The sequence below is a fragment of the Monopterus albus genome, unplaced genomic scaffold, assembly GCF_001952655.1.
Source record: "Monopterus albus unplaced genomic scaffold, M_albus_1.0 scaffold71.1, whole genome shotgun sequence".
Lineage (NCBI taxonomy): Eukaryota > Metazoa > Chordata > Actinopteri > Synbranchiformes > Synbranchidae > Monopterus > Monopterus albus.
This window is the reverse complement of record NW_018127951.1, coordinates 1,104,596-1,118,672: the sequence shown is the minus strand read 5'-3', so window position 1 is coordinate 1,118,672 and position 14,077 is coordinate 1,104,596. Positions and strand designations below refer to the sequence as shown.

Here is a 14,077-nt window from a genome sequence, read left to right as displayed (position 1 = left end):
TTTTTTCTTTCACAACCAGCGGGGGACCCCCCCCCCCCCCCCTGCCTCCCCTGACCCCACTTCCTTGGCTACTACTACCACTTGTACTGCTGCTGTTACTGTTACTCCTATTACTTGTACTGCTGCTGTTACTGTTACTGCTTTTACTGTTTTCTTCTTCTTCCACTAATATTCCTATGCTGTTACTGTCTCCAACACTACGAATACTGCTGTTAGTATGCTGTAATATTGATCTATTTACATCTCTGCTGCTAATACTTACATTATATTACTATAACTAATATGTCTACTACTGTTGCTACTAGTATTATTACCTCTACTTCTGCATCTGTGACTGCTAGTGCTAGTTGGTACCTGATACGAGCACTGCTACCATTCCTACTTCTGATTTTCCTACTACTCCTGCTACTAGTACTGCTAATACTTCAAAATGCCACTGCTGTTGTGACTACCACAATTTCTACAACTGTTACTAATGATTTACAGCAGAACTCGGGATTGTACTGTTTTGGCACTTTATTTTGTAGAAGGATACGTCCATGACAGCAACCATGCTCCTACAGGACTCGATGCTAAAACCTTTAGTGTTCAGAGTTGCATCTGAAACAAGAGATAAGGAACTTTCAGTCCAGTTTCTTTTAATGTCAAATACTTTAGTAAGAAAACACTATATAAGTTGGCAGGCACAAACATGAAAGCTCCTGTGAGAGCTTTAAAACAACAAAAACAATTGCCATCAAGAATATTTCAGGGTGCATTTTTGCATCTTTGGATCGTACATGTCTGATCTTCTGGTAAAGGAGAAAAAGAAAAGTAGACTCACGTTTGGAAATGACTTTGTTGAGGATGTTCATCAGCTCACTGGGGCTGACCTCCATGTCCTGTTAAAACACACACTTGTTTTCATTCCTCAGGGGACTTTACATTGACTTACATTCATTGCGTGGAAACTAACCGTGGCCTTAGAAGAAGTTATCACCCTAAAGTTCAGTGAGCTACATGGTGGAAACCAGCATCTTGTCCCATGGACAGATCATAAGACCCTGGGCCCAGACATGTAAAAGCCCCCCCAGCCTCCTACACAATTTTGCAACTCTTTTTATGGTCATTTTTAATTTCTTTTTAGTTATGTTGCTTATCTTTTCAGTCACTTTGCATCTCTTTGTGGATATTTTTATGCCTCTGGAGCCAGAGGAATTATGTTTTTGAGTTGTCCGTGTGGCTCATTATCATGAACGCGATATCTCAAACACCTCAAGGGAATATCTTCAAATTTGGCACAAATATCCATTTGGATTCAAGGATGAACTGATTAGAATTTGGTGGTCAAAAGTCAAGGTCACAGTGATCTCACGTCTGTCCCATTCCCGTGAATTTGAGTGGTTGGGAGAGGCACACAACCAGGAAGTGGCAGGTCTAGTTGACTATGTTTTCCTTGTTCTTTGTGAGGCTGGTTTGTATCTCTTTGTTGAGTGTTTTGTGTTTATTTTTATCCCTGGTCCTTGCCTGGTAGGTTTTTCAGTAGTCTCTGGTTTACACACACACACACACACACACACACAGAGACTGTGCCACAGCTGATCTGAGTAGGACTCACCACTAAAAAGTGTACAACGTCCAAACTCCCAACAGCTGTCAGTGCTGTCGCATTTCATATTCTGGCTCAAACATGTCACGTAGGATTTCAGGTATTAAGGGGTGCAAAGTTAATCTAGAGGTACCCAAGACGAAACAATAAATGGCTGGAAATGAGCATGTCATGAGCTCTTAAAGAAAAACTGTTTGAGCCTCTAGGCTTAGTGATCTACTGCTAGCAACATTAGCCTTATAGCTAAGGTGGCACCATTTGTCCAGCGCCACCCAGGAGTTTCTGCACCAACCAGGGTGGAATGTGCTGTGCAAGACCCTATTTTTTTCTGCACATGCCTTTTTTTATTTATTTATTACAGACTCAGGTCACAACAGGGCTCCTCACAGGAGCACTCTGTAGTCAGTTAGGTACCATATGACCCCACCCACACAGGCACAGCCAGGACAGAGGCAGACATTACGTCAAAACTCTTGTCACCACTGTTGATTTAGAGAAAGTCCACCCACCTGGCTGAGTTCTGGTCTAACCTGTGCACGCACCCCTCTGAGTCAGAGCAAATCTCAGACCCACACACACAAACAGTACAACACCCTGCCAGATAATGGCAGGAGAGAGATCTCTCTCTGTCTAACCCACCCTGAAGCCGACTCTCCAGCTTCTAAGGTTTCATAGTCTTTGAATTCCAGCTGAAACATGAAACTAAGCCGTTGAAGCTCTGAGTGGAGTTTTATAATCCACCTCCATCTCAAAATCCATCCACCCAACAGTCTACTTGTGTGACAATTCAACATCAAACACTGCTGATTGATTTCACAGTACAATAAGTGATGCTGAAAGAAAATGAGTTTTCTGAAAAGGAACAGGGAAGCAGAATCAGTAAAGAGCTATGCAACAAATGCACAACCCCAACAGACTTCCACCACTGCACGCAGGGCTTTCTCTGCCCTACAACTTAATTTCACAAGCCAGGAAATCACATTATTGCTTCCTGACTGAGATAGGGTGATGTCAGTTCATCACTGACTGACGTTGGTCAGTCCAAGTACATCACTCTGTGTACATGTCCTCCACAGGGGGCAGATTTGGAATCACTGATGCTATATGGACCTGGAGTGTTAACAGGACAACTTTCTGTTTCCCTTCAACTCTCTGTGCTCACTTCTTTTAGTGCTAAAGTAGCATCTGACATCTTTGTTTCTCTGATTTGACAGCAGGACTTTAACCAGCTGAGATGACAAGGGGGGCATCCAATCACACTCCTCACCAGGTTGTCTTAATGCACTCATTTAATGGCAGCTGCATGTATTTATTTATTTAACCTTTATATTTCCAGGGTAATCCCACTGAGGTTTATAACCTCTTTTTCAGGGGAGCCCCAGCAAGACAGCGGCATCAGAAGATACAGAAAACTGGACTAAAATAGATGGGAGGAACATCTCTAAACTGATCCTAGGAGTGAGTGTAGTAGTGGAGCGTAGCAGCTGGTAGTGGAGCAGGGACAGGGTGCGCTGTGCAGAGTAGAGAGGGTTGGTCTGGATTCTCATGCTAGTGCTACCCCGAGTTCTATACTGTAGCTTTAACAAGAGAATGCTGGGTAATGCTGTGTTTGGAGGATACAGAATTTAAAATTATACAGGCCAATGAAAATGTTGTGTTCAGTTACACATTTTTCTGTTTGTTTCAAATTCATCTTGTGAATATTCCAGAAAAGGTGTGAGCTCGACCAGTAGGAGCTACAGAACCTGTCCAGCAGGTGGATGAACCAGACAAACACAGACAACAGGGAGAGGGTGGAGTGTGCAATGCAGCCAACAGCAGGCAGCCAACAGGCAGACAGGTGTGGTGGCTGATGAGGGATCAGGTGAAAAGCAGAGAGGAAGACAAGCTGAGAGACATAGCCAGACTTGGCTGAGCAGCCACACCCCCTCTGATGTCTCCGGTCAGTGTTACAACAGTCAAGTAGTATACACAGTACTGCAGATTGCAAATAGAGACCACTTAATTTGCATATTCAGTATCCATTTCAGTTGTAGGCCTCTGTATCACTGTCTGTTTAGCAGGCGTGGCCACTTCGTGGAGGCACCTTGTTACTAAATGCTTCCACTGGGGCAAGAAGTACTCGGATCCCATACTTAAATAAAATAACAATACAACAGTGTAAAAATACTCTGTTACAAGTAAAAGTTCAGGAACGGGTATTAGAGAAAGTTGCAACTAAAAAGAAGCTGGATGCTGCAAGAAGTAACGCAAGAATTAACATCTGTGTGGCTTTTGAATGACGGCAACAACTGAGTGAAGAGAAATGGCTGAAAAGTGACGCCATGGTGGCCGTGTTTCTGCTGGACAGGTTTGTTATTTTCCTGAAATCTGTAAGTAGTAGTCAGGCAGTGTGCATTGCAAATCAAGCTTCCTCTTGCTAGTTTTTCCAGGATGGCCAACCCTACCTTTAAGCTGTCTGATTGGTTCACAGAGAATCAGTCAGTCAGACAAACTGGTTCCAGATCAGACTGAACCTGCAGATCAAAACCCAACACCTGAGTCCTGAGAGAGTCAGAAATGTTCCTTTACTCTCTAAACAGACTGTCTGACTCAAACCACCTCCGTGTCATTACAGCGAGCATGCCAGAATCTGTCCACGGGTGAATCAACCTCCAGGGACACCTGAGCAAGCTTGAAATAAACTTTTCTGTACTTTAAAGCCCAAAGTGAGCCTATAAAAATCGAGGAGGACCTGACCTGGGGAGTTAATGTCTCAGAGCTGGTGAAAAAGGCCCAGCAGAGACTGCATTTCCTGAGAGTCCTGAGGAAGAATGGTATTACGCAGAGTCTGCTGATGTCCCATCACTGCTCTATTGAGAGTGTCCTCACTTACTCTGTGTGTGGTACAGTAGGACAGCGCTCCAGAGGGTTATTAACGTCGCACAAAAGATTGTTGGCAGCCCCTTTCCTTCTCTGGAAGAACTACACAGCTCCCACTGTCTCAAAGAAGCTCATAACATTGCAAAAGACTCATCTCACCCTGGTCATTCTCTGTTTGAACTGCTGCCCTCAGGAAGACAGTGTAGTACAGTGTAGTTACATGAAATGCATCACGTATAAAATGAAAATTAAAAAATCGTAAATAATTTAGTGGTATTAAAACTATAGAAACAGTGTCAGTCGGTGTAAACACACACAGGAGAACACAGAGGATTAGAGTGAATTAAACATGAATCTTATAGACTCACATCTCCGGCCAGCTTCTGGAAAACCTGCCGAAACTGTTTCTCCTCATCGTTCTCCTTAGCCTGGGCATACTGCAGGGGTCCACGTGGGGGAGGCTGCACGCAAACACACACACACACACAAAGAGCTACTGTTAGGTTGCACATTCATTTCTCAGTTTAACTTGCATTTAGATGTTCAGTGTTTGTTCACTTATGAAATATTCCACTGGGAGAAATCGGTGTTGATTCAGTCACAGCAACGAGACCGAATTCAACGTGGACATGGACGATTTCTTAAACTAATCTACTGATTATTTCTTATATTTATAATAAAGACAAACCACTTTAACCATGTAAGCTGCTGTCACTGGTAGGCATATCTACAGCAAGTTACATAACTCGGGGATCAGTCAGACCAAGTCTCGTTTTAAGAACAAGTCCTACTCTGAGCAGCTTTACACATGCCGGACCTGAAGTCTTCCAAACTCTACAGGACACGTTGAACTACTTCATCACTCTTTGTTTTATGAATCAATGGGGGCTTATATTTTTAAGGGTTCCCCAGATTCTATAAGATTTATGTTCATGGCGTCATCCCAAGCGGGTGTGCACAGCTGGGGGAAAAAACACTAATGTGTAGTGGGCCGCTCAACGTGCAAGCAAACCCAGAAGAAAGGTTTCTGGCATATGCATCAAGCGAGCAGTGGGAAGAATGGGTGCCTTCTTGTACTCCAATATCCAACTGTCCTTAATACATCCATGGGTGGAGCAGAGAGTTTCTGCTGCCTCATCCATTGTATACTCAACATTTCCTGATGTTGGTACTTACAGGGTCTGAGTGCTTGAACTGAGAGGGGTCAATGTTGCTGTAGGAGGAAAAACAGGAGATGAGTCAGAGAGAGGTCCAGGAAGTGGTTAGCCTAGCTTAGCACAAAGACTAGAAGCAGAGGGAAACTGCTAGCCTGGCTCCACCAGAAGAAAAAAAACACATTTTGTGTGTGCTCACCTCACAGCACCAATAATGCCTTGAACAAAACACCTTGCCAGATGCATTTTGTCTGTCAGACAGAGAAAGGCAGAGTGAAAACCATGAGGATTAAAAAAACAATCAGCTCATTTACCTGATCTATAACAGTCAACATTTCCTAGACAAGTATCGGTCAACAGTGTCCCCCCACACCCTGCCTGGGCCCCACCCTCAGCTCTGTAGGAGCAGTACAAGCTGAAAGAAATGCAGAGGTGTGTCACCTGTTATTCTCAGGTATTAAAACATTTATGAGGGTGACTTAACATGAAGTGATTCTGGACTTTTCCTTCCACAGTTTGTAAAAGTCGCCCTGGGCTCTGAGAACATCAGTCATCGTCTTTCAGAACAGCAACATTAATCAATAAACATACAAATCCATCTGCAACTTTCATAATATTGTTTAAGTAATTTTTCAAGCAAAATTCTCAAATGTGACGACTTTGTTTTAAAACCAGCTCTGAACCGTTTCTACAAACCAAAAGACATTCATGAAATGATCTTTAGTTAAAGCAGGTTGTTACTGTGAAAAGAATTTTATAAAACAATTACAGATAAAACAATTCGTTCATTTACACAAACATGTGTGTAAAGCATTTTTAACATATTAGCTCCACTTCATAAACTCTTAGACTGTGCGTATTTTCTAAATCTTCTTTTTGATAATAAACTTAACGTCTTTAACAAAACCGACGATGTGACATCACGATCATCCGTGATGGGCATTTGGCTTTTTTAAACAATCAACGAATTAATCAACAATAAAGGCACTTGTTTGTTGTATCCAGACACGTGACCAGCTTATAAACGCTGTCGGTGTCCGGAGGAGCTCACCTGAAGTCCACCTGGCCTCAACTCAGCAGCAAAGAGCCTTTCTACGCGAACACTACTTTGAATACCTTATAAAAAGGTATTTTACTGTCCTGTATTAGCCTAGTACTTAAATTAATCCGGCATTTAAATACTTGAACCGCCTTGATCCAACTCGGGAGCTCCACCTCACGCTGCAGTTTACACAGGAATATACTGTACCAGTAAGTTAAAACTCTGAAGCTCATTTACTATCAGTCCTTCTTTACTTTTAGTCAAGTAAAACTGACAGGATTCTTTACTTTTAGTCAAGTAAAACTGACTAAAACGGAGATTTCCCCACTGTGACAACCCTGCTGGTACTTTTCCGCGCTTGGAGAGAGAAGTGAACAACATGCAAACACTGTGTTTGCTTATTGTGGCTACACTGTAACAGCCTAACCGGTTCCTGCACAGCAACACACATTCTGTATGATCAGAAGTTCACTAAACATACATCTACACTAGAAAGACAGAAAAAGAGAAGTTACTTACACAGCTGTGTTTCTGCGGAGCGCACAGAGGAGAGACAGGGAGCAGCAGACACCGAGAGATACGCAGATATTCAGGCTGTAGGGTGACACCCTCACCGCAGTCCACAAAACCAGCTAGGCAGGATTCAAGTTGGTTTTCAACGCTCCACCAGCCCCGCCCAGTACACAGACACACACCAGGCAGGCCCGGCCTTCAGCTCCTAATGCCCGACAGGTTCATAAGGTCCAGGCTTGGGGACACCTCTGTGCTGGGGGCCCCGATCTGGGGGCCACAGAGACGTGAAGAAGAAGAAGAAGAAGAAATGACGCGCTTTCTTGATTAATTTACTCTCCCGGAGGAAAACAGTAAATTCTGTGTAAAGATAAGCAAATGAAGTAAAGTCCACGAGTGCGACAGAAATGATTTAACTTAATGTGAACATAATTGTTTGCTTATGCTGTTAAAGAATAGTGCACTGTATTAGTTCATTTGGTTTTACCCACATTAACCATACAGTTACATTCTGATCCTGAGCAGCAAAGAGTTAAAAAGCCTCAAAGTATGTTTTTGGATGTCTGTAGCCTATACAATAATGTAGCCTATAGGTTTTGAAGACAGAGTTTAGAAACAGAAGTTACTAACAACACAGAAGGCATCCATGGTTTCACTTTATTTAAATTACTCACATGGTTTGACTTCGTGGGGCATGGATGTATTTTACTACTATAGTATTTGTATTGCACTTCTATAAAGATAAAAACATAAAAGGTTAATTATGTTGTGACACTGTGGAAACAAAAAGAGGCCCAGAGACCACTGTGTTACACTTGCAGTAAAACCAGGAGGCTTTCAGGTCCTCTTAAATTCCCCAATGGCTGCTCATTTCGCTCAATTCCAGCCATTTAATGTTTTATCTTGGGTACCTCTAGATTAGCTTGGCACCCCTCATAACTCCGAATAGTCTATAATTAGCCTATGCTGTGCTAACAGCTAGGTATTATGAATTAAAGGCTGTTTGCTGCCCTCCTTTGGTGACGCTGAGGAACTGCAGCACAACAACAACTCCCTGGTTAACACTCAGTTTACCCCAGAAGCGGTAAACAGGCATCACTTAACAAATTTATGTGTTGGTTTTTGAATGTTTATATAATTTACCCTTGGCTGCTGATTGTTAAGTCTTTACTCCACTCTAGTGGCCGCAATAAGGAACTACACCAAGATGTGTCAGTTTAGATAATACATTATTTATTTTCTATCATGTATTGGTTGTCATAAAATAGCATTATTATTATATTATTGTTGCATATTTAGAAATATGAATGCCCTCTGGTGGTGAGGGACTAAATCAAGACAGATGGAATTGTTTTCCACCCGTGTATATTCAGCACTTCATCAAGACAACAACATATGCCAAAAAGAGGTGGGTAGGTGGTTGGGATTAATGTCTTCCTTGTTGACATGATTACCTGTTGAAACGTGAACGTTCTCTGCCCTCCAGTGGTCATGGTGAGAAGCTACACAAACATTGTCAAATTAGCGCAGTACCACTTCCGGTACATACCTTCAACGTGCTCAACTCTATGTGCATAAACAAAGCAATTACTAATGCATGAATACACGATGTTCATAATTCTCTGTTAGTCACAGTTAGATACAACTCCGCGTTCCTCGGTATTGATATTGTAGCTGTTTCCTGTATTTTTAAAACAAAAACCAACGGCTTTAGAAGTTGTTTTCAAACGTCCTACAACCACTGAAGGCGTCTTGACTGTCCTGCGCACGTCAATCGGAAGGAGGAAGTGGTCAATTTGCTGTGAGTTATCGCGGTGGCTTTGCTGTTGGTGGATTTTTCTTGGTCTTGTTTCCAATGGCGAGGTTCGCAGGTGAGGGTCGGGCCAGTCCAGGACTCTGGTCCACGGCGTTGCTCCTGCTGGTGCTGACGTGGTTGAGCGGACCGGTTGGCGCTGTGTCCGAACCAGGCAAATGGATCCTGAACGTCGACAGTGTGAGTTTCCTCTTTGTAGCAGCCACATGTCACAGCGGCTGTTGTGTTAGTGTCTTTCAGAGGAAAACATGAGTTTGACATGTTAAACAGGTCAGACAAGAGGACAGGAAGGGAACTCCAGTCTTGTAGTTTTATGTGTTGCGACATAAACCCCACGGGTACACTGCGCTGCGCCAAGAAACACGTGAACAACGTTAGCTAGCGTTAGCTGACCACAAGACAGACTCGCCGTTTTATGCTAACGTTAGCTAACCACAACACAGACTCACTGTTTTGTGAAGCCCGTGGGAGCACGAAAAAATAGCTTCTTAACAGATCAATGTGTGTGTCCTGGAAACTTCTGAGGTCTCAGAAATCAAATGTGTAGGTGTGTACTGCTAGAAATTTGAAAATGAATCCGGAAGTGGCTGTTTACTTTAGCCACACTGGTGGTGGTTGTTCAGAGAGCAATGTTATGAAATCATGTGACTATCTCTACATATTTATGTAAATAAGGCTTAAAGTGATGACAGACTGCGTGGTGGGTATAGATTTGCTGCACTGTATGGAGTCATCTGTCTTATTCTCTCTGTATTGATTACTAGTTTATAAAACGTTTATAACCAGTGAAACCTGCTTCTGACAAAGTGACATTTCACGGCCTCACATCTGAGCAGAAACATCTTAGGAACCAACAGATGTTTGGCACCTTTGCCTCCAAAATCATGCTAATTAATTTCCTTTCAATCCATGAATTGATTAGTTGAGTTATAGCTGCCACTCTTTTCACTTTGGATTCAGGTAGATTGTCACAGAAATGGTGACACTGGCCTTCGCTCACTTACAGAGCCCACCAAAATCCAAGGATAATCATCTTATTGTCAGTGAATGTTCAGATATTTCTTTTATTAAATGTCCAAACGTTGTCTCAGTAGTGAGGATGTGCTGCTTTTTCTGCTCATGATAGTGAGTCAGAGTTTCAGACTGATGGTCAACTAATACAAGGTGATATGGTTATGTTTATGAAGATGGCACCTTGGACTGTGGGACATTGTAATTATATTTTATAACATTTTGCAAACAAAACTTTAATCAAGAAAACAATCATTGTGTTAAAACAGTTGTTGGTTGCAGTCTTGTACCAGAGATCAGTTCAAAGTGTCATATATTGGTCTGAAGTCTGAGCTCTGATGGACGCTAATAATAAAAGGTGTTTTCTTTGATGGTAATCTTTTATATATTAGTAATTTCTCTTAAAACCCACAGTACAGTTTTATACAGACATATCAGGCTCTGTTTAAATTTTTTTTATTTTTTTAATCTTCATTCACAGTCATCCTGAAACTGAGCTGCTGTGTGGTTTTTTCCCAGTGATGGTCCTGTGCTAGAATTCAGCGTTTCACAAAGATCATTGAGAGTCACAGTATGATAATACTGTCACTGACAGAGGCTGTCCTGTGAGCAGTGGTCATTTTGATCACTTGTATAGTGCTTTTCTATGCAATTAAGCACACTCAGAGCGCTGTTGGACTATTTTCTGTTCACGCACACAAGCATTCGGGCACTCGCACTCATGCTGATGGCGCAGCCACCAGGAGCAACTTGAAGTTCAGTGTCTTGCCCTGTCGACATGTGAACTGGAGAAGTTGGGATTCGAGCAACCAACCCTCTGGTTAGGGGTTCACTCCACCTCCTGAGCCACAGTTGTTAGAGGTCTGAAAAGGAACTATTTCATAAGAACAAACAAAGTTATGTGAAGGCAGAATTGAACATTTTCTGTTTGTCTGAGGCCTGCCAGCTTGGCAGCCAGTGCACAAGCCACCACTCAGAGTTGCAGTGTAGTCTCTTAATGAGTGTTTTAACTCCTTTTCAGATGAGCAGAGGTCAGGTTGAGTTCATCACTGCTGCATGTGAGGGACCGCTGTTAGTTTCCCTAGAAGAAGTCTGATTGTGTTTGTGTTCATTTTCCAGGAAACCCTGAAGACCCAGGACTACTTCTACTACCCCAAAACTCTGTTCAACAACAGCTTAATCTATCTCCAATGTGAGTTGATCCTCCTGAAGTCAGAGAGAGTGGCTCTTCTTCTTTAAAGGAGCAATCCAGCAGTTTTACCCAAAGTCAGACAATAATCTATATCCTCTACAGAGATCAGTTCTGTCTCAAAGAAGCTGCCTGTAGTTGCCAATCTGGTGTGTGTGTGTGTGTGTGTGTGTTGGCAATAGGGACAGAGAACTGTAACTCCTCATCTCCTGTCCAACTGAGCATCTCCTGGTATCTGAGGAACTCCCACTGCTATAACGAAGTCTTCAACCTGAACGTAAGACACTGTTCTGTGTACTCTTCATGTGTTCCGACCCTTAGCCACGACTGTCAGACTCAGACCCAGACCCAGATTTGTACATTTGTGTTTTGGAGCTTTAAATGTGTGTTTAGGTTGTACCTAGAAATGTTAATACACATATGCACACAGGTTGCAGATGGGGACACAGGATATATCTTGTTGTTTGATATATATTTAAACAAATATGAAATAGGGTTCAAAGGTATTTGAACATACATTTCTCTTCTCTGCTCATGAAAATGATAAAGGGTGACAAAGTCGGAGCCGTGTGACACCTAGACAGATCTGATTGCTGTGGGTCATTAAATCACAGTTTTATTAGGGTAGTATCCTTCATACAGGTTCATGCAGTTCAAACCCTCACTGGGATCCATCATGTACAAATGAGTGACACCTCTGCTCTGTCTGTCTCTTTTTATTGTTTGTTTGTGTCCAGGAATCGCAGGCAAAGGCTTATTTCAACTCGACAGAGGTCAGACACGTTGGAGGAAGTGGATACTATGCTTACCATGAATATAGCATCACCTGTTCGTCGCACAACGTCCACATGGTAATACACACGCACACACACACTGTGGAAAATGAGGATTTATAGAGTACGTGTAGTGTAACTGGGGGTGTTTTATGTCATAGCTTCCTCAGGGTAACTTTGAGACGAGGAGACGACTGACTGAACTTCCGCTGGTGCAGGTGAGAGACATGTCACTGTATGAACCGCTGTGGTTTCCTCAAACTGGATCCTGAATCGGTTTAATAACACGTGCACACACTGACATCTGTAACACGCAGCCGTTCTGATTTATTTGAGTTGGGGAAGTGTGTTCATACAGCAGGAACCAGCAGCACGGAGGCTTCTCCGGAATGGTACAGCATTGTGTGGGAATAATGTTGGATCTGGTTTAATCTTACTCTGCAATGCAGCGCGGTGTTGGCCGGTCACATGCACATCACAGGTGGATGACTTAGTGACGTGAACGCTGTGTTTCCTCTGTTTACCTCAAGGTCATCTCAACCAAAGATGAAACAGCTGTTGTCCAGTCCTGTCTATCACAAACCTCTGTGCTGTGTTTTGGGGTCTACTCAGCTTTAAACACATAAATCTACATAAATATTCCTACATAATCCATGAAGTTCACAACTGGACTTCACGGATCACATTTCATTGTCTGACTGCTACATGAAAAAACACACGTCCACCTACATATCCTCCTGTGTTGTTCTCACTTGAGGTGCCTGTGGCACCTTAATCCAAAAAGCATAGAGAGAATAATACCCAGTTAGTGAAACCAGCACAAGAGGTGGCCGCAGCTACTGAGCAGAGTGTGAGGTTTCTACTTTCACTGAGAGCCATAAATGTTTGGTTTGTCCTTGACACGGGGTTAACGCCTGTGGTGTGGGCTTTAATTTGTAGTTTACATTTCAAGTCAAGTCAGTTTATTTATAAGCACATTTGAAACAACAAAAGTTGAACCAAAATGCTGTACTACAATAAAATAACATACAAGACTTGACAGTAAAGCGTTCCAGTTGTTGCTATCGCCACCACAACACAAAACCACTTCATGCTGTCTATGAAGAATCTCTGTGTGTTTGGGTGACGTATATTCCTGTGTTCTACTAAACCTTCCCCGTTTTGTCTCCAAACTCGAAGTAACAGGAATCACAGGACTGTGCTTATTATCATTACCTATGTCAGAACAGTTTTTCTTCTGTCTTCAATCAGGCCGTCACAGAGAAGCCTCCAGGCCGGAGGAGACGAGGGTTGCAGCCTCCGAAACCACAGGTCTGTACACCCAATACACACATGTGCAGCACAACAGAAAGTAAAGCCCAGTTAGAGGAAATGTGGTTTCTGTGTTTTCCTTTTCAGATGATATCATCTAATTAGCTTAGCATGAACAAGAGGAGCAGAATATACTTTATGTTGAGGCTGAATCACATTCATGCAGGAAATGATTCCACAGCACTGATACACATGGACCATTGTGAATGTTTTGGCTTAACTATCAGAACCCGCTTTACAGGCCAGGTATGTTTGACACATGAGCAATTTGACTCTGGTACTGTGGCTCTCAGTGTGTATATACGCAGCCTCCATTAAACTCCAATCTGTGCAGTCAGAGCAGGCCTGTAGCTCTGACTTTGCCTGCTCGGTCCATCTCTTCACTGGCTTGACCACAGGCTTTGCAGCTTTAAGTTTCTGTCTCTAAGTTGGTATAAGACGGACCATGCAGTGATCAGAGTTCAAGGGCTGAGCAACAGAGCGATAGGCATCTGTTATTACCGTGTAGCAGTGGTCCAGTGTGTTTTTGTTCCCGGTGGGACAAGTGACGTACTGTTTGTATTTGGGCATGTTTGTTGCGCTCTGCTGATCCGACTGCCTCTGTCTCTGCCAGGCTCCTGCAGCAGAGACACAACATGCTTCTGCAGGAACAGGAAACGCTGCTGTCCCTTCTAAAGAGGTCAGTCAATCTCTTGGGTTATTGATTCGTATCCCCATTAGCTGCGACCAAGGTGGTGGCTGCTCTTCTGGGGGTTCACTCAGTCATAGCCCATCCATCCATCCATCCATCCATCCATTTTCCTCTGCTTATCCGGGACCGGGTC

At 43.0% G+C, this 14,077-nt stretch overlaps 2 protein-coding genes across 3 annotated transcripts in view; one reads left to right on the top strand and one right to left on the bottom strand.

Moving 5' to 3' along the window:
• The window catches only part of capns1b (calpain, small subunit 1 b), a 14,164-nt gene extending 6,740 nt beyond the window's left edge, over positions 1 to 7,424 (bottom strand). The window contains exons 1-6 of the mRNA XM_020605608.1: positions 7,166 to 7,424; positions 5,804 to 5,855; positions 5,627 to 5,663; positions 4,819 to 4,911; positions 824 to 881; positions 536 to 600 (exon numbers count right to left, since the gene is read on the bottom strand). Of these exons, the coding sequence (XP_020461264.1) occupies positions 536 to 600; positions 824 to 881; positions 4,819 to 4,911; positions 5,627 to 5,663; positions 5,804 to 5,850 (300 nt within the window). The 5' untranslated portion in view covers positions 5,851 to 5,855; positions 7,166 to 7,424. The remainder of the gene's footprint in view (positions 1 to 535; positions 601 to 823; positions 882 to 4,818; positions 4,912 to 5,626; positions 5,664 to 5,803; positions 5,856 to 7,165) is intronic.
• A 1,140-nt stretch (positions 7,425 to 8,564) lies between these two features.
• LOC109963243 (transmembrane protein 87A) overlaps positions 8,565 to 14,077 on the top strand; it is an 18,644-nt gene continuing 13,131 nt past the window's right edge. The window contains exons 1-7 of one of the 2 annotated variants that reach the window (XM_020605607.1): positions 8,565 to 9,149; positions 11,100 to 11,172; positions 11,352 to 11,446; positions 11,907 to 12,020; positions 12,104 to 12,160; positions 13,194 to 13,253; positions 13,867 to 13,932. In XM_020605607.1, the coding sequence (XP_020461263.1) occupies positions 9,012 to 9,149; positions 11,100 to 11,172; positions 11,352 to 11,446; positions 11,907 to 12,020; positions 12,104 to 12,160; positions 13,194 to 13,253; positions 13,867 to 13,932 (603 nt within the window). In that variant the 5' untranslated portion in view covers positions 8,565 to 9,011. The remainder of the gene's footprint in view (positions 9,150 to 11,099; positions 11,173 to 11,351; positions 11,447 to 11,906; positions 12,021 to 12,103; positions 12,161 to 13,193; positions 13,254 to 13,866; positions 13,933 to 14,077) is intronic. The other variant, XM_020605605.1, reaches the window with a different exon arrangement.